Source organism: Grampus griseus, assembly GCF_964374135.1.
Source record: "Grampus griseus genome assembly, chromosome: 4".
NCBI lineage: Eukaryota > Metazoa > Chordata > Mammalia > Artiodactyla > Delphinidae > Grampus > Grampus griseus.
In genome coordinates, this window is record NC_138997.1 from 21,823,163 (window position 1) to 21,845,321 (window position 22,159).

A 22,159-nucleotide genomic window follows, 5' to 3' on the forward strand; every position below is an offset into this window, starting at 1 on the left:
AGCAGTATTCTAAGTGCTTTATTTGTTTTGCTTATTTAAACAGTAGTAGACTCTAAGTTCTTTACTTATCTTTGCTTCCTATATCTTTCTGCTTCCTCCAAAAATTAGTTCAAACAGGATCAATGAAGGGTCAATTCTTCAGAGATATCATATGCCTGTGGCTATATTAATTTTGTCTGCACATTTAAATAATGGTTTCCCTGGATATTTAATTCTAGCTACAAGGTTATTTTTCTTCAACATTGTAGGGTCTCTGCTCCACTGTCTTCTTGCATCTGTTGTTTCTTTCAAGGACCTGATGTCTGTCTGAACTTTGTCCACTTTCACGCTAATGAATATTTCTGAAGTTTCTGCTTGGCCTGACTGTTCTTGAATGCCACTAAAATATTCCCGACTGAGTCTGGCTTTGTTTTTAATTTATGTTCTTTGCCACTCTATTGTCTTCTTTATTTTGAGGTCTTATATTTGCAATTTTAGAAAAATTCTGATAATTATTTTCTCATTTATGCCCTCCCCCCTTTTTTTTGCCAGACCACAAGTGGATAGAAGTTGAAATTTCTGCTTTCATCCTCTATGTCGTTTGAGTCTTCCTTCATTTTCCCCTTCTAGTCGTTTGTCCCTGAAGCCTCTGAGGACAGTGCCTGATCTAACCGTGTAGCTCATTGTTTCACTGTCCAGCAGTATTCATTCCGGCATTCAAGCTATTTACTTAATTCCTTACTTTATCACTTATTTTTAAAATATTTATTATACCCAGTTATTTCTTCATCATTTCTTCCTCCTGATTCATGTTTCCAAAATACTTCTTACTGTTCTACAGGGAATTTACTATTTTAAAAAATTCTGGTTTAAATTCTTATCTGTTCCGTAGGCTTTCCCCATCTGGCTTACTTTTTTCCAGGCTTTGTCACTCTTTTATGGAGTTCCCACTATATATTCTTCCCTATAAGTTTGTCTTTCTTCAGTTGAGATCATTGTTAGCCTAATGTTATCAGCCAAAAGACAAAGCCCTTGGCTGTAGCTGTGGTTCTCCAAATGTGTTGGTTGGGGCACCCTTCAGGTTGAAGACCCTTTACTGTTGCCTCTGGATTTAACAGCTCCACAACTCTCCACTCTTCCGATACCTTGTTTCCAAAGGATCCTTCCCAGTCTCTTGCTGTTGGTACCCCACTGTCTGGTAGTAGTGATGGAAAGAGCAATTACTTGGACTCAGGGTATGGGCTTATGCAATTATGTTGACAGTTTTCTGAGTGCCCCACAATCCAGGCCCAGCCAGCAAGTGTCAGTCAAGTGAAGCAGGCATCTCCTAATCCTATCTTTCAGGGAAGAGGAGGGAGGGAACAGGATACAGCAACTAGAACCTCCCTCCTCATCTCATCCTCCACTTCTGGTCCCCAACTCTGTCTAGCTTTGGGCTGCCAAAATGAGATCCAATTTCCTCTGTCTCTCAACGGATTTTCCCAGATGTGGAATTAGTTCCTGAGCATGCCTTGGCATTCTAAAAACCATCTGATTTCTCCAGAACCCATCAGGCAGATTTCCAAAGAGGGAGCAAGCTGCCCTTGCTGATCCTTAATCTAACTAGGAACTGCCTAAGATGAATCATTCTCCTTCCTCCCAACCGATTTATTCAAGAAACAGTAAATGTGTAAATATATAATAATATTTGCCATTATTATCATGAAGCCACATTGGACCAAGATCCCAGAGGTCCCAGTATAAAAGCCAGAGTGTGGTGTCGTGGCCACAGTGTAAAGGAGATTGTGAAATTTCCATCTTCCCCATTCCTCAGAGGTAGAAAGCTGTTAATTGGGTGACAGTGAGAAAGAAGCAGAGTTTATTCAGGGAAGTTATGGGTGGCATGTTTACCTGAGTTGTTCTGACTCAAGAAAGTAGTTATTTGGAAATAAGTGGAGTGAAGTAAGTGGCATTGGAGCAACATTTTGCCAGTGGTGCTGCTGGTGCAGGATTGTTAGATCTAAGGTGTGAAATTAAAATGATTCAAAATCTACCAATACTTCCCTTTAGTTATCATCATTACGTATGGGGTTGAAAGCCCCAAGCGTATTGTAACCCTAGATTTTAGGGATGAGTAGACCTGTTTTGTAATTGAAGCTAATATGTCGAAGCAGCACAGTGCAGAGCACGTGCCTTGTGCTCCCTATTAGCTGAATGACCTGCTGGTGAAGGATTAAACTGGGCTTCCAAGACACATGGTAGACCCCAGTTTTACCTATTTGTGTAACACTGGACAAGACATTCAGTTTCTCTTCACTTTTTTTTCTCTTCTGAAATATTAAGATGTTTAGACCAGAGGAATTCCTTCAGGTTCAAATCAGATGGTATTGAGGATTAATATAACATGGATGAATTTGACAATATGCTGGTAACTGACCTGTGACCTTTATTAAGGTGTACTTAGGCACTGGAAGGGACTTTAGACACCATCCAATTACACCTCCCTATTTTAAAGATAAAGAAACGAAGGTTAAGAAACATGAACTACCTTGCTGTGGTCACATAGCTGTCTACAGACAGAAGCAAGACCAGGGCTGTAGTCTGTAGGCTTCCAGTCCATTCCATGGTTTTGATAAGGTTAGAGAGGCTCCAGATTTCATCAAGGAGCCTTCAATCTCAATATTACATGAACATCATAACGTTCTAATGATGAATAGAAGGGAAAGATGGTATTGTGTATGGAGTCTAGTAAAAGAAAAGATGGTGACCACCGCCGTTGTTTACACGAGTCCAAAGAGACACATTCTATTTCTATAAAAATTAATGTTGTGGTCCCAGCACATGGTAGTGACACATTTAATGCTAATTGTTTAGAAGGCTATGTCCTATAGCCTAATGGAGATAATTTTCTTTCTTTTTTTTGGCCGCGCCATACATGGCTTCCGGGATCTTAGTTCCCGGACCAGGGATCGTACCCATGACCCTGCAGTGGAAGTGCAGAGTCCTAACCACTGGACCACCAGGGATTTCCCTGGTGATAATTTTTTATGTTGTAGATATATTCTTCAAGACTTTACAGTTTCCTTTGTTCTCATTCCATGTTTGTCAAAGTATCTTCTTGTGAGTAATTTGGTCATTTAAGTTAATAATGCAGCCTCTGTTATTTAGGGATGGCTCTGGTGCAAGAAGCAGCTACCCACATTTACCTCTTCATAACCCCCTCTGAAAACAAACAAAAAAGCCCTCAAAAGAAATCTAACACTTTACAAAAATACAGTCATCTTGGGTATCCTGTACAAGTACACCCAGCAAAAAGGGTCAGAATCTTAAAAGACTATAAAAAATATGTAATCCCATAGAAATAATTGAGTATTTCAACCCCGTAGAGGCACACTGAATATTTGATGATGTCTCTACAGCCCGTTTTCTTGGCACAAAAGCTGAGGAGCATGGAAGAAGTAGAAAGCAGAGAAAAATGGAAAGCAAAGATTAGAAAGAATAAAGGAATGGCAATCTATTCATAGTGGTAGTTTTAGTAACTAGTATTTAAATAAGAATATTTAAGGAGACCAATGAAAGAGAAGGTAAAGAACTAAAACTGATTAAGTCTCCCCATCTGGGGGTAGCTATTCTGTTAGCTGTGTCCCAGGTAAGGACACAGCCCTGGTGGAGAAGAAAGAACCAGCAGTGCTGAAAAGGTAGACAAGTTCTACCATCCAGTCCAGGGAAAAGAAGGCCAGCAGCCACATGGTCCACACTAGAACTCAGGAGTGTAAGCACTCTGTCAATTTTTTTTTTATAAAGGAGGCACAATTACATGATTTTAAATTTATTTCATTTTATTTTATGTTTTTGTCCACACGCGCGCGGCATGTGAGATCTTAGTTCCCCCGCCAGGGATCAAACCTGGGCCTCCTGCAGTAGAAGCCCGGAGTCTTAACCACTGGACCGCCAGGGAAGTCCCTCTGCCAGATTTTAAATACACTTTATTAATAGAGACAGCCAGCTTCCTAGGAGTTTTGTAAGCACTACTGCTTTGCTCTGTAGACTTGAGAAGTTTAGTCTGCTTGTCAGGAAGCAGCCCACCAGCAATGCCGTAGAAACAAGACATTTGGGATTACTATAGCAAATCTGTGGCCACGGTGTTGATTCAGGGATTCAAAGTTCAGGGTAAATCATGTGATCCATTTCATAAAGAGCCAAATATTTGGAATGGGAAATACCAGAGGCCTAATCAGCAAGAAAAATAAAACAATAGGAGAATGGTAACCAGCTCTAGTGAACTGGAAACAGGGGACTGAGGAATTATTGGTCTAAAGTACATCTGTATTTAATAAATAAAAGAGCAGCTTTGCCTTAGCTTTTTTAAAAATTTTTTTTATTTTTACTTAATTGTAAGTGTTGTTTCTGAGGATTGTGGTAATCATACCTCTTTGCTTCTGTTAGGGATTGGTGAGAAGCGAGAGAGATGTTTGAATCCAGTTACTTGCCAGCAGGAGATGTGCTATATAATTAAGCTGTTGTTTTCACTGATAGGTTATTATCAGTAGGTAATAAGAAATTGTGCATCATTATAAATTGTCACATGGCGCATTTCATGCTACAACAGATGAGGTACGTGTTCCGTGGCAGCACCAAGCAATCATGTAGAGATTGGTGCCGTTATGGCGGTTATAAATCACAACATACACTTTAATCGTTAAACAATTTTCTATAGTGGCAGAACGGGAAAACTGTTTAGTAATGATTGGCTTATTTTTATGATGAAGAATAATTTTTATATAGATCTTTTTATATAAATAGCTGAAGAAGGCAAAAGCAAAACATTCATTTTATAGACACATACTTAGGAACTTTTTGGTTTGGGGCTCATTTATCTTTAACTGCAAATATTTGAAGGGTCAGAAAGTCACCAAAATAGCTTTCCATGTATAATTTTAGAGTTTAAAATTATATATATTTCATATTCCAGTTATATGAAGATACTGCATAGTAGGACTAAAAAGGCCCAAGCTGGCCACTACTAAATTCAAGTCTCTCTGGTTTTCTCTTTCGGAAGCCATAAGTTAACAAGGGAATGTCTTGGCTTGTGGGATACAAGGAAAATATTGCTTTGTTCTTGAAAGGCTAAAGCTACAAGTCTTCTCTCCCATCTTTCTCTTTCCTTTCTCTGGGTATTATTCCTTTGTTATTCTTCTCCACTTCTCTTTCTTTCCTCATCATGATGTTTCTGTTCTTCAAAACTGAGCTCAAGTATACTCACTATAAAAACCTCATCTGGACTGACCCAACTGTCTTTTCCCCTTCAATTCTGTTGTCTTAGATTTTGCCCTACTCATGGAAAAGTTTAACAGACTTCTCTGTGAGAATTTTAAAATCCTATCAAGGGGTTTATGTGTCCCCAACTAGACCACTGCAATCTAACATATGAAAATGTTTGTTCCCAGAATTTGACCCAATAAAGAGCTTGCCCCAGAATGTAAATTCACCACATCACTAGCACATGTTTAGTTCATCTGACTAGTTCATCCGACATTTCTTTTTTCCTAGTAAGACTTTTCTGAAGAAGGAATTAGAGCAAGCTTTTTTTTCTCTCTTTAAATTTATTTATTTATTTATTTATTTTGGCCACATTGCACAGCTTGCGGGATTGAACCTGGGGCCCCGGCAGTGAGAAAGGAGTGCTAACGCCTGGACCACTAGGGAATTCCCAGTGCAAGCTTTCTTCATTGTAAACTGGCACTTGAATAACACTGAACTAGACTGTGAGGATGTTAAAGACCACTTTGTCTCTTTCCAGTCCTATGGGAGGGGTGGAAGAGCCCGATTGTGAGGAATGAGATGACTGGTTCTTGGTGAGGTGTTACATTCACAGTAGTGATGATGGCTGAGGTAACATTTTACGTGTTCACTGTGTCCTATGTAGTCTGCATGAAGGAGCTCACGTGAACCTCACAATGATCCAGTATTCTTATTTTCCCTATTCTATAGATGAGGAAACTGAGGCTCTGAGAGACTAACTTTCCCTAAACCTTACCGTTAGTAAGTGTCTAAGTTGGAATTCAACCCAGATATGTCTGAAACAAATTTCTGTACTATACCTAGGTCAGTGCTATCCAGAAGTTTCTGCAGTGATGAAAATGTTCTCTGTCTGCTGTGTCCAGTATGGTAGCCACTAACCACGTGTGACTTTTGGGCACTTGAAATGTGGCCGGCTCAACTGAGGATGTCAGTTTCTAGTTTTATTTTATTTTAATTAATTTACGTTTCTTTTAAAACAGCCACATATGGCTAGTGGCTATCGTATTGGACAGCACAGCTTCAGATACTTTTTAAATGTTTCTGGGTAAAGGCTAATAAGGGGAAAACCAAACAGGAAAATACATTAGGAGGATGTGCAGTTCTGTCTCCATTTCTAGAGCTTCCCTGGATCCCACATTTAAAAAAAAATATTGTTTTTAGAAGGACAGGAAGGAAGGAAGGAGGGAAGGAAGGAAGGAAGGAAGGAGGGGGGGAGGGAGGGAGGAAGGGCTGTTTTAAATCTATTGCTGTTTAGAAGCAATAGGATTCAATTAAAAAGCAAACAAATGATTGGCTCCTCTGGTTCAGGCACTCTGCTAGGCTTCAGCCCTTATGAATAAATGAATAAGATATGGTTCCCACCTTGAAGGAGTTCACAGTCTAAGTAACTTTGTAGAGGATGTTATACATTTTTTTCCAGAGTTTCTTCATATATGATTAGACAAAATATTTAAATGTCTGCTATTTATTACTTTACAGTGTTTTGCTTTTAATTTTTAATATGTTAATTTTTTGAAGAGGTCATCCATTTCTATCATTTAAAATTCAAAGGTCAAAGTGCTTTTAATTTCCTCCTGTAGAAACAACTAGCGCTATCATTTTCTAGTATTTGTCTTTACAAATATTTTTGCACACACAAGAAAATGTACACATATATTTAATCCTTCCCCTTTTTAAAAACACTTACATACTACTGCCTAACCTTGCTGTTTGGACTTGAAAAATATACCTTGGATATTTTTTCATTCTAGTACTTAAAGAATTTCTCATTTTCTTTCTATGGATGCATAATATTTCATTAAATAGACATATCATAATTTAAACATTCCTCTATTGTTATTTTTGTTTCCTCTATTGTTTTTTATTGTTTATCATTCCTCCATTGTTATTTCCATTCTTTTGCCATTACAGGAAATACTGACATGAGTAACTTTAACAATTATATTCTCATGTGAGCTAGAGTGAACTGCATTCATGGTTCCCAGAACATATTCCACAGAACACAAGTCTCAGAAGATGTTCAATGTAAAAAGTGGCTTCTGAGACTAAATAACTTCCGGTGACTCTGTGTATTCATTGGAGGTTCACAGTGCACATTGTCAAATTAAAGGGGATCCCGCCATAATCTATGTCAGATTAATCCAAGTGTTTCTCAACCATACATTTTCTCAAGAAAGAGCATATACTCTTTTTGTAGGTTGGGTTCCCTGGGAAGCAAACTCTGAGATAGAAATGTACATGCAGGAGACTCAATGGGGCATGTTCTCAGGAACAACACTTGATGGAAGTGAGGGGGAGTGGAAGTAAGTGGGTAGAGGGAGAAGTTGAACTGGGATGCAGTTGCAGCAGAAGCCTCAGCCAGTCAGTCCCACGGGGAGTGCTGTGAAGCTGTGATGACCCTTCAGGGATATTCCAACTCCAGGGAAGGAGGCCAGGCCCCCAGGGAGGGGTTGTGACCTTGTGCTGGGCAGCTGTCTTCCACTGAGGGCATTTCTGCAGAGAGGCTCAGCTCTGAGCTCTCAGCTGGGGTAATGAGTGCCTCAGTGTTCACTACAACTCTGAATAGCATCTTTGCATCTTTTATGAAAATGTATATCAATTCTTAGATACCCTTGCTGGTCAGAGAAAGGCATTTGGTCTCTTTGGGACCTTTTTTTTTTTTTTCCTCCTCTATGAAATATGGATGCCTGGCTGGACGTTCTTTGGAGTATCTAACATTCTTTGCTTCTAATTCCATTTAATATGTACTAATTAAAGTCCAATATAAGAGACAAATTTCCCCAAACATGTGGTTGGCCACATAGAGGCCAACAATCTGATTAGGTCAGCCTTAATCTGTTATCATGGCTGTGCAGTGATGGAGAACGAGCATGGTTATAGCGCTTTCAAGAATATGTCACTTAACTTGAGGCAGATTATTAGGGCAAAATGGCAGCAGAGCTGAATTGAAGTTTTTTGTTTTTTAAATATTTTGGTTACCCCTTGTTAGGTGTTTCCTGAAGAAGCTAGCCTGCTATCTTCCTAGAAACATTAACCCTTATTGCTAATAATTGAAAGATTAAACTACATAGGGTATGGAAGGCAGGAGTCCATCTAGCTTTAAACCACAGACTTAGGTGTTGGTATTCATCCTCCTTTTTGAAGCTCCGGGTAAACAGGTGTAGCCAAAAAGCCATAGCAGTTCTCAGGGTCTTTCCATTTGAGAATCAGATGGGTCTAAGTGCCCATCCTGTGCCTTTCAGGGTATTTGCTAATTTCATACTCATGCCTCCTGCAGAATTCGTCAGTTGTGGGGCTATCAAGGAAGCTTATTTCTTGGTTGAAGAGGAAAAATGTCCAAGGAAGAGGTCTCTCTTAGGTGTGCCTGATAGAGTTGATGAAGGTTTGTAGAGAGGATGGAAAAATATCCAAGAAAAATCTCAAAGAAAAAGTTCTTATGAGATAATAGAAGTGGGAAGTAAAACCAGGACTAAGGAGTTGGCTGTTATATGAACATGATGCAGAGAAGAAAGCAAAAAAAGAAAAAAAGAAAAACAAAAAGCTAAGATTGATGGCTGTGTCTAAGATCAACTTTTAAATTGAATAGACATTTTTCTCAAAAACCTTAATCTTTTTTTCTTTCAACAAAAAGTTTCATAAGGATTCTTATTATTCTTCTCATTATTATGTAATAGTAATGAATGAGGTGAGAGATTGTTAAAAAGAGAGTTTGAAAGGGAATAAACTAGAAAAGTCATTGCTAGAGAGTGGAGAAATGATGGAATAGCAGTTTGCCTTAAATTGATCCAAAATGAGTTACTCTTTTCTGAACAATCATTGCCTCTTCCCTTTTCCTCTGTAACAGGTGGTATCAAAGACCTATTTATGCTAACTCTTCAGTGTTTCTGGAACGACTTCCCTCATAATCCATTTGTAATTATCCGTTTGCAAAAGTGTCAGATCCTATAGCATTTTGGTCACTTCCAATTATTGAATTGTCTAGTCCATTTAAAATTCCAGTCTCATCTCCATATATTCCCTCAGCTTAAGTTGGGCCTGTGGGACCATTGGGGGAAGAGGGTGTGGTCTACGTCTTCATGCTTTCTAACCTCCTTCTGATTTTAACTGCAGGAAGTTGGGGACTGGGAGGGTGGCATAGGGCAGACGGGCCAAATGGCTCCTGACTGAACTAGGCTATCCTCTGTTGGTTGTTGCTTCTCTTCCTGGATAACAAGAATGAATCATTGAAAGCTTCTGTGTAGGAGGTTCCAAAGTTGGGCTCTCCTGTGGGCCATGTGTGTGAGTTCTTCCACACACCTGTAGTGGCCTCCACACCAGCCCTCTGTAGGTGATTAGGCTTAACCTCTTCCTACCCTCTCATCAGTTTCCCCTGGTGGTACAGCCCACCAGGTCTGATTTTGAGTCCCCTTGCAAGGAGGCCAGTCTTGATCCATGGGAAACTCACACGGTTTTGCTGGATCAAACCCTGGAAACAAAATTTGATACTTTTCTTCATTATTTTTTTCTTTAGTCATGTAGGTTTAAGAACAAATCAACCATCTCATGAGCTGATATGACGTTTAGTCAGGGGATGCGATGCCAGTCTGTATTATTCAGCTCAGGCTGCCATAACAAAATAGCACACCTGGACTTCTGGAGGCTGGAAGGTACAAGATCAAGATGCCAGATGATTGAGTTCTCTGGTGAGGACTCCCTTCCTGGCTTGCAGATGGCTGCCTTTTCACTGTGTCCTCATGTGGTGGAGAGAGAGGGGAAGGAAGCAAGCTCTCTGATGTCACTTATCATAAAGGCACTAATCCCATCATGAGGGCTCCACCCTTATAACCTCATTTAAACCTAATACTTCCCAAAGCCCCGTCTCCAAATACCATCACAATGGGGGTTAGGGCTTCAACATAAGAATTTTGGGGAGACACAATTCAGTTTATAGCACAGTCTCTTGTGTATAATCCCATAGCATTTTCCATCATGTTCCTCGCTGGTGATTCCAATCATTTCCTTTCCCTTCCCATGCTGGTATTTTAGTCTTCCGTATATGGACTGGGAATGGGGTCTTGGGGTGGAGTTGATGGTTTGGAGGTAGTAGAAATAGTAAGGGTTTGCCTACCTCTGAGTTCTCCCTGGAGCAGGTTGCTGGACCTAGCAACAAAATTCTTTTTAGAATGTGGGAAACTTAATGCTTCTTTATCCCCAACATTTGGTTCTGGTCACCAGTTCCAGGGAAAGAGTAAAAAAATCTTTATTTTAAATGATATATGATACTTTCTTTTCTCAAATGAAGCAGCTATAGTCAACATGGATGTGAGTTAAATTCTGAGGAAGACTGAAGATTTTAGGAAAACTTAATTTAAAAAAGTTTCTATTGACTTCTGAAGCTTTCTCCATGAGTCTTCCTGTCTTTTCTAGCATCATCAGATGCAGAAGTAATCATAAATTCAAGGAAGTTAAGATTATTCAATACATAATTTTTAATCTTTGTATCCTACCTTTGATTCCTACAGAATCCATTCCTACATATGGTCATGTGGTTCTTTAAAACAATGTCCCATCACGTGCTATGTTGGTGACGTCACAGGAAACAAAGAAGTCAGTGTTAAAAGATAGCAAATGTACAGGAGGTCATGTAAGTAAAGCTTTTAAGAATTACATCATACAGCATAGACCCGTTTATGTAATAATGTATAATTAGTAATAATGAAGATCTGGCAAACCTGGGATGTTATATATATATCCAGAATTTTAAAAAACGAGCATCTTAGTTAAAAAAGAAAATGCCATTTGTTATAGAATGTTGAAAACATTTTCTGAGGACAGAGAACACTGCACATAACAGAGGTGGGCAAATTTTTTCTGAAAAAATCCAGACAGGCTTTGCCAGCCAAATGATATCTGTTGCAACTACTAAACTCTGCCCTTATTGCTGTAGACATGGATGGGCATGGATTTGTCCCAACAAAACTTTATTTACAAAAACAAATGGCCGGTGAAGTTTGGCCTGTGGGTCGTAGTTTGCCAACCCTTGGCATATTAGATGAAGACATTCTGCATCTCACTTTTTTCTATTATTAAGTTAATTTTAAAGGAACTGGGGTGCTTAAAATTAAATAATAAATGTAATGCAACTATCAAATTTCTGAATGATTTTACAAGTGTAAGGAAATTAGAGAATAATGTAGATTAGAGTTCTTGAATGACTATTTGAAACTTTTGAAAAATGTTTGAGAATGATGTAAAATCAAGTACAGTCTCAAGAACTAAACAAAATAAAGCTGCAGAAATGGAAATCAAAGGAACTGACTTCTTGATAAAGTGAACACATGCATTTAATTTTTACTTTCAGTTATAATATTTAACTCCTTTAGAAAAATTTCTGAATCATTTGTATATATCAGGATAAGCAGTAGAGTAAATACAGGGGTTTATGAAAAGTGAAACTCTTTATAAGAATCCTAAGAGGAAACAAGTAATTCCTCTCTTGTGCAATCATTGCTGGCATCAGAAAATAATGAAGTAAATATAAACTGGAAGAAAAAGTGTGAAGAAAATGTCCTCTGCTTATAATTGCCTACAAAGTAAAACATATCCTCTAACTTCATGTGCTTCTTTGAAATTGCTCTGTTTCCTAGATTTTTTATAGGGAATCCCCTAAACTCAAGAAATAACTTACTGACAGTCTTAGGGTTAAACACATTTTATGTATTGCTACCACTGATGGCTCAAAGAAGCAGGAGGGCATTTTGGATGTTGAGGAGTAGAATTGGGACATTTTTGTAATAGCAACATAGCTTTAAATTGTCTTGTCACTGTTTGTGAAAATAAACATATTCTTTTTTATAAATCCATTATGATCAATTCTGGGGCAAAAGCCAGGGGAATTTTCTTTAAGTGAAATCATACTTGAAATATGCAAGAAATTAAACAGGAATCTCCCCTGAGTTGTTTTGAAGTCATAAAAAAGTGCTTTCTCTTTCTCAGAATTCTCCTTGATTCCTAGTTTTTGAGTAGGTTGTTTCTTGAGTTTAGGGATTCTTAATAAAAATTCAGGGCAGCTTCCTTTGTGGTACTTAAAAACCGAAGCTTCCTTTTGGGTACTTAAATAATCATATTATGTTGTGGTTATTTGTGGAGGCCTGTGATAGCTGTTCTTATCTGGTGTGAGGAAGGGTCTCAAGATTTTATTTTTTTGTTTTATTTCTTATTATCTTTCTGATTATCAAAGTAACGTGCTCACTATAGTATGAGTGAAAACTATAGAAAAGTGTAAAGTGGGAAAAACATCACCAGTAATGCAATAACTAAGAGGCAGCTTATTACATGATTCTTTCCAGGGCTATTTTTTCTACATGGTTGATATAAAAATTATTGAAAATTTGCCTTGTACTGTTGTCTATTTAACAGTAAACTGTGACATTTCCCTGTGATACTACATAAGTTAATATTATTTTTAATGTGTATATAATACTCCAATTTAAAATATATCACAACTGATTATAATCTGGTTAATTGGTGGTTATTAAAATAATACTTCAGTAAATATATTTTTGAATAAATCCCTGACCAGATTTCTGAAAATTTTATTAGGAAAATTTTCTAGGAGGAGAATTAAAATGTTTAAAGTTATAAATATTTTAATGGTGCTCAAGACATACTCCAGAAAATATGTACAAATGTATATCTTTGTCATCCCTTTGTGAGTCTTGGTGACACTGCATCCTCATCAGTGCTGACATTAACAGCTTTTTTTTTTTTAACATCTTTATTGGAGTATAATTGCTTTACAATGGTGTGTTAGTTTCTGCTGTATAACAAAGTGAATCAACTCTACATAAACATATATTCCCATATCTCCTCCCTCTTGAGTCTCCCTCCCACCCTCCCTATCCCACCCCTCTAGGTGGACACAAAGCACCAAACTGATCTCCCTGTGCTATGAGCCTGCTTCCCGCTAGCTCTCTATTTTACATTTGGTAGTGTATATATGTCCATGCCACTCTCTCACTTCGTCCCAGCTTACCCTTCCCCCCCCTGTGTCCTCAAGTCCATTCTCTACATCTGTGTCTTTACTCCTGTCCTGCCCCTAGGTTCTTCAGAACCATATTTTTTTCTTTTTTTAGATTCCATATATATGTGTTAGCGTACAGTATTTGTTTTTCTCTTTCTGACTTACTGCACTCTGTATGACAGTCTCTAGGTCCATCCATCTCACTACAAATAACTCAATTTCATTTCTTTTTATGGCTGAGTAATATTCCATTGTATATATGTGCCACATCTTCTTTATCCATTCATCTGGCAATGGACAAAACAATCCTTCCTGGTTCCATAATGAGCAGGGAATTGGACCAAATGTAATTCTCTCGGAAATCATGTAGAATGGGATTGTGGAAAGACCCACAAACTAAGTCTAAAGCAAAACTCAGAGATAGTGAAAAGCTCTAAAATCCAAACCATGTGGAGTATAGGCAAAAGCAACTGAGGCTAGAGAGTTTGCACAGGAAGTTCCACTGGAGGGACAGAGAGGAATGGAAGTATGGAGGGGGCCCAGTGATGACAGCTGCCAACAATCACCAACAAGAAGGAAAGAGCCCAGTTCTGAGTGGGGACTGAGGTTGAACAGGGATTCATTGCTGGGAGAAATGGAGAAAAATTCTTTGTGCCCATGGGTGGAAGATCTCAGAAAGCACATCTTTCAAAAAGGAGGGAAATGCATTGGTAGGAAGGGGCTGTGTCCCTCAGTGGTAGCTTCCAGTGACAAAGCTGGAAGAGGTCAGAACTGGTGCGTAGCAGCTTCTTGTAATCTCTGATGGACTCCACAAGGTACATCCTGACAGGTGGGGTGGGTGCACTTGCTCACATCCTGAGTTTCCTGCCCGGGGTTTCCTCCTGACATGGAAATGTGGACAAGTTAACGGGCTGTCTGGCTAATCTTTGACCAATGGGATGCAGGAATTAGTAACACATTCTCGCCCCTTCCTCTGTCTGGGGGTGACTCTTCTGTAGCTCTGCGCACTTAGGAATGGCAAGCCCCACGTCACGTTCTTCTATGGGCTTCACCCCTTTCCTGCTGCTTTCCCATTTTTACCGTCTCTTGCTTCCCGGAATTGCTCTATTTAATAGAATCCTTTTTCTGTGCCTAATGATGATTTCATATCTTTATTGTTTGCCTGAATTCCATTGGAATTTCCTCTCTGATTCCTGAGTTATTCAAAAAGTGTATCGTTTATTTTTCAGACAATTGAGAATTTCACACAATTGAGAATTGAGAAAATAAATTAAGAATTATTTTTTTGGTATTGATTTTAACAGCCAGAATTCTGTCAGATAATAAACACTGAATAATTTTAGTCCTTTAACTGTAATGATTTGCTTTTTGGTCCTTCCATTTACTTTCAGCCTGTCTTTGCCCTTATGTTACAAGTGTGCCTTCTAAAACCACAGGTTTTACATTTTTCTTTTTAATTTAATCTGGCAATCTTAGTCTTTTACATAGAGCATTTAATCCATTTTCATTTAATATAATTACTCATATAGCTGTGTTTATATCTACCAGTCTACTCTTTGTTTCCATTTGACCCATCTCTTTACGTAGTTTTGTTCTTCCTTTCTTGCCTTAATTCGGATGAATCGACTTTTTACTATCGCTGTTTCCTCTACTACTTCATTAATTAATTGCGTTTTACTCTTTGTATTTGTTACCTTAAATATTACACGTAACTTTTAAAATTGTAACTCAAGATTACAACTCAAGATTAGTTACCTAGATATTACAGTATGCATCATTTGCAAGTTACATCCTATCCAATGATTTTTTTTCAAGAAGAGATTATTTCAGTGTGATTTAAACCCTTCCAGAGGAATACAAACTCAAATTATTTTAATGAAGGGAGACTATCATTGGCACCTAAACTTGGTCAGAATTTCACAAGAAGAAAACTATTCCCAGTTTTATTTAAGAATATCAATGAAAAACTCTTCAGAAAATTATTAGCAGCAGCTCATTAGAGGGGTTATATATCATGATGAAGTAGGGTTCATTCCAGGGATGAAAGATTATGAATTCTATTAAAATAATTCATCATAATAGTTGATCTAAGGGAAAAAAAATCACATGTTAATTTCTACTCATTTGACAAAATTCAACAGCCATTCTGGACGTTTCAAAAAAGAGAGACAGCTCAATAAAGAAAGAGTTAAACATTTTATAAGCATGGCAGACTGACAGACCGTGTGTTCACACATACACACGCGCAGACTCAGCCCAGTGATAGCACTGTAAATAATGACCAAACGCTAGAGGCACTTCTGCTACTTCTGCTCAAAGTACAAACAAGGTAAGTGTGTCCACCTCTCACCCCTGCTGGTGATGCTGTACCGGTGTTGTTAGTTAACAAAGCCAGATGAGAGAAAGAAATTTGAGCTATGAAACTTAGAAAGGTGGAAGTAAAACTGTTATTTGTAAATGACTTAATACTTAGAAAATCCAAAAGAATCTAGCTGAAATTTTTCTATTACTCAATTCCACCATCTAAAGGAGAAAGAGAAAGATAAAAAGATAAATCTGACTCATTAAAAAAAAAAATCCTTTTGCTGGCAATAACCAAACCAAACCAAATCAAAAACTCTGGGGAAATTCTAAAGGAGAATAGTAAGCAGGGAAAAAATATCTGCCTCTCAAATCACCAGGAGTTTTCTCTCTAAATATATTTTAGGAATTGTGGAAGTGTGGAGAAATACAAAGCAACAGAACAGTGGGCAAAGATGAATGAACAGTTTGCATAAGAAAATACAAATAGTGTTTTGATTCATAAAAAATATTTAACCTCATGTAAAATGCTACTTGTTATTTAATTTTATTTAAGGAATGTGGGAATATAAGTATATATTTCTAGATTTGCTTGCATTTCATAAGGAAGCTTTCAAGCATTTGCAATAACTAAAAATGTTGCCTAAATCAAGAGAGGAGGTAAAGGGAAAAATAGGTTAACAGGGACAAGAATCAGGGTACAATTTCTAAATGAATACCTTTTCCTATTGTTTTGTTTTTCAATCGTGTAAATACATTACCTTTACAAAAATATATAATAAACTATTTTTTAATTATATGTTTCAGCTGTACAGTGTTATAATTTGACATCTGTATACATAGAGATCACCCCCAAAAGTCAATAAAATGTAATTTTTTCCCAAATTTGAAAAGTGAGAAATGCATTTCATTTTAATTTGCTTTCTTGGTTACTGTAGGTATTGGATTCCGTAAAGTGTTCATCTGTTGTTTGCATTTTCACTGAAATTATTTGTTTGTTATTTATATTTAGATATATTTTTGTTTTTCTTAACTGAATTTTATAATGCTTTCATATATAAGGAACAAGTACATTTTAACATATTTATTTCACTTTTTCTCACTCTGTTCACCCTATCATTTTATTATACTTTAACTTATAGAACGTATTAATTTTTATTTTGTCAAATCTGTCAATTTATTATTTTTTTTAAATTGCTTTAAAGCCTATCCAGAAATCAGATTCTTACTTATATATATTTTTTCAGATGTCTTTTTGTTTTTCACTCTATGAATTTATCATATGGTGAGATGAGAATATAATTTTTCTCCTAAATCACTAATCAATGGCTTCATAGAAACTTTGTTAAATAATAACTCTTCCCTCACCTGCTGCTTTAAGATTCAGTGTTATGATATTTCATTGAGTCAGCTATCAGTATTTCAGTGAGAAACTTATTTTCATTTTGTGATAAATTTTAACATCCACTAGGTCTAGTTCCTCTTTATTACTTTTCTATTTCAAAATTATTCTATTTTCACCAGTGGATTTTCCCAGACGAACTTAAAGATCGTAATGTCAATTTCACCTCCGATTTCATTTCTTATGAAATAATTTGGAAAAAATGATATCTCTGTAATACACAGTGTTTCTATCCAGAAATAAAGTCTACTTCTCAAATTATTTGTCTTTTTTTGCTTTTTAATTTAGTTTTATTGATTTTCATATAGCTCTAGTATATTCCTTATCATATTTATTCCTGTGAGTTAGATAATTTCCTTTACATATTGCTAAGATATAGAATGATGAATATGAAAATCATTGGTTATATAACTTTTATTTATCGTTTATTTTGTTCCAAACCATCTCAAAGAACTTACCATTTCAGTTCTTATGATGTCTTAGGTACTAGGCTTACTAAGTTGTTTTGTTTTGTTTTGTTTTGCGGTACGCGGGCCTCTCACTGTTGTGGCCTCTCCCGTTGCGCAGCACAGGCTCCGGACGCGCAGGCTCAGCGGTCATGGCTCACGGGCCCAGCCGCTCCACGGCATGTGGGATCTTCCCGGACCGGGTCACGAACCCGTGTCCCCTGCATCGGCAGGCGGACTCTCAACCACTACACCACTAGGGAAGCCCTATGCTTAGTTTTGTTAAGCAGTTGTACAGTTTATAAGTAATCGTCTTATCATTTTGAATGGTTATAACTAGAGTTTCTTATTTTTCTGCTTTATGTTATTAATCAGAAATTCCAGAAAGTTCCAAAGAAAAGCCACCAGGTATCTTATTCTTTCTCCTGAATACAACAGGGACACTTACAGTGATTTATTAGTAGGTTTGAAGTTGGTATTAGTTTAAAGAAGATGTGATTATGTTAAGCAATAATTATTCTATTCCTTTTATTAAGAATTTTTTTTTTTTTTTAGAGAATGGATGCTGAATTTTGTGAAATGCATTGTGAAGCACTGTTGGTGCAGTGTTTAAGAGATTGGGCTGGGGGCTTCCCTAGTGGTGCAGTGGTTGAGAGTCTGCCCGCCGATGCAGGGGACACGAGTTCGTGCCCTGGTCCGGGAAGATCCCACATGCCGCGGAGCGGCTAGGCCCGTGAGCCGTGGCCGCTGAGCCTGCGCGTCCGGAGCCTGTGCTCAGCAAGGGGAGAGGCCACAACAGTGAGAGGCCCACGTACAGAAAAAAAAAAAAAAAAAAGAGATTGGGCTGGCTGGAGTTTGAAGCCCAGCTCTACCACTTAGGAACATTGTATTTAACTCAGGCTAGCTACTGATGCTCTCAGTTTCGTCATTTGTAAAATGGAGACAGCAGGTGTTGGAGCACCGCTGATTTAATTCACACCCTATTTTTTTTTTCAGTGTGCCACTCTCAGTATGTCATGCACCTTCAAAAAAAAATGTATTTGCTTCGTCCAGTCAGCATGATTAAGGAACAAGTTTGTCTTCTGCTTTTCAAGGCTCTGTTTACTCAGGAAGGAAGAGTGGAGTTGAGTTAAATACTAATTAAAAAAAATTTTTTTTAGTTCTCATAGTAGGTGATAATGTGGAGCGTGTTTATTTTTGTCTTGGTGTCCTAATGTGCATAATATTCAAAAAGTTGTCAAAATACTTTGTTCGGTTAGTCATATGCACATATATACTGAGGGCTAGTCATGATGCATATAAGCGTGAACCTCATTACCATCACCTACCATTAGTAAGCTTACTTATTTAATCCTCTATCTTATCTTAATTTTAATTTTCTGACACAGTAGTTTATTTTAATCTTCTGTGGAAACCTAACCTTACATTGTTCACATTTTTATGGGACACTGAGCTTTCTCTTCACTGTTATGTAAAGCTCATGCTACAGGACTATAATTTGTGCATTAAAAAAGTATACAGAAAGGATATATACCTTTTAATACATATTAAACCACTTTGTGGTTTTATTAAAACTTGTTAAATGATTGATTTTGTAATAGAGATAATGCTTAGTGCTACATATGCCAGAAAAATATATGCACATCCTTGTGAAGAGGTATTTTCTTTAGAGTGGAGGACATTTTGAAAAATAGATACTGCAGATCCTCTGAGCCTCAGTCTACCTATCCAGGCCATGCTTTTAAGCTATCTCTGCTGTACTTGGATCATCTTCCTTTATGCCATCTCACCACTACCTCTCCCCTGCAGGTCTGGCTCTCCTTAGCCATCCTCTATGTTCTCTTGTGGATTTGGGCAGAAACTTCTGGGTTCCTTCCAGTGAGGAGCCTTGGGTGTGTTAAGTCAGTCCTTCTCTCTGCCTAATTAATCCTCGCCTTTATTTTTCTCCCACATTTGGCTGCCTGTGGAGTGGGACTACCCTTCTTGTCGGTATCCATCAGGAATTCCAAAGTTGGGGCACAGGACTAAGCCTTGCTACCAAACGCACCCTCAGCCCATTCCACCATGGGCACGGACCCCTCAATGGAGAATTTGTTGCACACCTGTCTTCTTCTACTTGTTTCTCTTAGCTTTCCTACCCTCCTGGCTGAAACATTTTACTTACATCACATCTTTCTGATCCTGAGGGCAACCTGTTGCCTACCCTTCATAGACAGGTAGTGTTTTCACTCTCTACTGTAGAAGAAACTGTAGACCAACCTTCATTTTCAAGGAGCCTCAGGAAAGCCAGGCAGTAGGACTTTTCCAAACAGGAGGTCACACTGGTTTAATTCTGAGAAGAGTATAGTACGGTGCTAAAAACACGGAAACAAGCCAGGCTGCCTCGTTTCCTGCCCTGGTGTTGCCACTTAGTAGCTGTATAACTTTGGCCCAAGAATCTTTGTTCCTCAGATTTCTCATATTTAGAATGATGATAATAGCAGTCCCTTCCTTATAAAGTTGTTGTAACAAAATATTGGTTAATACTATGTAAATAGCTCAGCACAGTAACTAAGTAGTCAGTGCTTGATATTTGTTAGTAATTATTCTTTTATTATGATTATTAGTAATAGTAAAAAAACCCTTTTTTTATATATTTGAAGATGTAGAACGTAAGTAGAATACAATAAAGTGATGGGTCTAGCTGCAGGGAGATAAGTAACTTCTTATTGGCAACCATTTAAATGGAAAATAAAGTTGGAAATGCATGTGCCTGATGAAGTAGGACTTTGAAAATGCCATATAATTTAGACATACAATAGTAACCAATAGGAAAACTGGATAAAATTTAAGTGATTTATGATGAGAATAAAGTTGCTGTTTTAAATTAACCCATGAGGAGCACAGACAGAATCAAAGAGTGAAATAGAGATTGTAGTTACAGGAATTCAGCCTTAAGGTGATGCCAACCTAGATTAAATTGTGGCAAATGGCAGTGGTGACACAGAAAAGCATAGAAATGGTTATCAGGGCTCAGACAGAGACTCTGGCCATGGTTATTTCTGACCCAAGGGTCATGGTTTAATTCAGTTGAATTTAAGAGAAATGGAGAGTTAGAAGAGGATGTTGTCTGGGCAGAAAAACTTTGATTTTAGATTAATTAAGTTTGAGATAGTGATAGGCTACTCAGGTGGAAATATCCATTGATCGGGGATGGGCAAACTTATTCGTGTAAAAGGTCAGATAGTAAATATTTTAGTCTTTGTGGGCTAGATATGGTCTCTGTTACATATTCTTTCAAAAGTTTCTTCTTTTACGAATTTTAATTTTTTTAAGTAAAAATGTAGAACAAAAGCTGTGACCTGATTTGCCCCATCAAGCCACAGTTTGCAAACCCCTGCTAGAATTTATTGTCAAAGAACAGAGCCATGGCAGAGATGTCTGGGCTAGAGATCTAGAATTCTTAATCTTTAACATATATATGTTTTGAAAAGTCATTGCTGAATATGGATACTATATGTAGTATTCTAATTAAAATCAAATTGTATGATGAAAATAAATGACATAAATATTTAAATTAAAAGTTTTTCTCCCAGAAAAAGATTTTATAAAATCATGTCCTACTTCTTGTGAGCCCTTTAAAGTTACTTTCTAAGGACTTCTAGCGACTAAATACAAAAGTAATTTCAATAAAATTAATATAGGTATGTTTTTTAAAATATTGGTTAGAATTTAGCATAATAGTTTCTGAAAATTCCTAATTTCATAATTCTAAGGAAATTAATGCAAATAAAGTTTCACTTACTGGGTGTCACAGAAACAAAAAGTGCTACTTTTTTTTTTTTATGAGAGCATCATGATAAATGATAGAACAAAACAGCACATAATTGTAGCCAACTGCACTTGGCATCAAGGAATAGGGATTATTTATGTTTTAACTATGGGATTAGAGGGTGTTATATTCTTTTAAAACTGACCTAAATAAATGCATTATAGGAAGAATTTAGTAAAATAACTTGAGTTCTTTAATTCTGTCTAAATTAACCAAAATCAATGGCATAATTTAAAGAAGCCTCTTAAACTAGCTAAAATTAATGAGTCCATTTATTTCCCTCAATTCAAGTAGATCATTGGAGAGTAATTATATTTTCCTGACTGAATTTTATTGATCTTAAGTTTAGCCGAGGCATTTTACTTCTTACAACAGATTTCTAGAGAGATTTAATCTTTCCCCATTAGAACCAAGACATTATTTTACTTGTTTTTTTAAGATGATACCTTATTTCAGATAAACTTTTGATATCTACGAAGAGTATTACTTTCTTATAGTTGCAGAGTTCAGATTACAGAAAGTAGTTTTAAATTCAATATTGTGTTTAGTTTTAGGTACTAAAATTTAGGTACTAAATTTTGAGAAAAACATTGATGAATTAGGTTTTACTTAAAAGAAGACAACCGGGAATATAAACTATCTATGTACTAACTTAAGTGAAAAGTAGCCAAAACAACTAGCATTGAAAAGAGAGACTTTAGAGGGGCTGGGCATGGGGGTGGGCTACATGTATATCAGTTTTCTTAAATATTTAAAATAATAGAAGAAACAACAGGTTGATTCGTCCATCCATTTATCCATCCATCCACCCACCCATCCATCCATCCATCCAACCTTTTCAAAATTGACTTTCTGTTTGTCATCTTGCATGCGCTTAAGATACAAAGATGCGTAAGACATCTCCCCGCTAAAGTAGCTCACAGACTAATGAGGATACT

At 37.2% G+C, this 22,159-nt stretch overlaps 1 protein-coding gene across 2 annotated transcripts in view; it reads left to right on the forward strand.

Annotated features, from left to right (window-relative positions):
- IL15 (interleukin 15) overlaps nt 1-22,159 on the forward strand; it is an 86,764-nt gene that overhangs the window by 20,565 nt on the left and 44,040 nt on the right. The window contains exon 2 of one of the 2 annotated variants that reach the window (XM_082652691.1): nt 10,761-10,882. The exons of the other annotated variant lie outside the window; for it this stretch is intronic. Coding sequence (XP_082508817.1) covers nt 10,817-10,882 — 66 coding nt within the window. The 5' untranslated portion in view covers nt 10,761-10,816. The remainder of the gene's footprint in view (nt 1-10,760; nt 10,883-22,159) is intronic. 2 annotated transcript variants of the gene reach the window in all.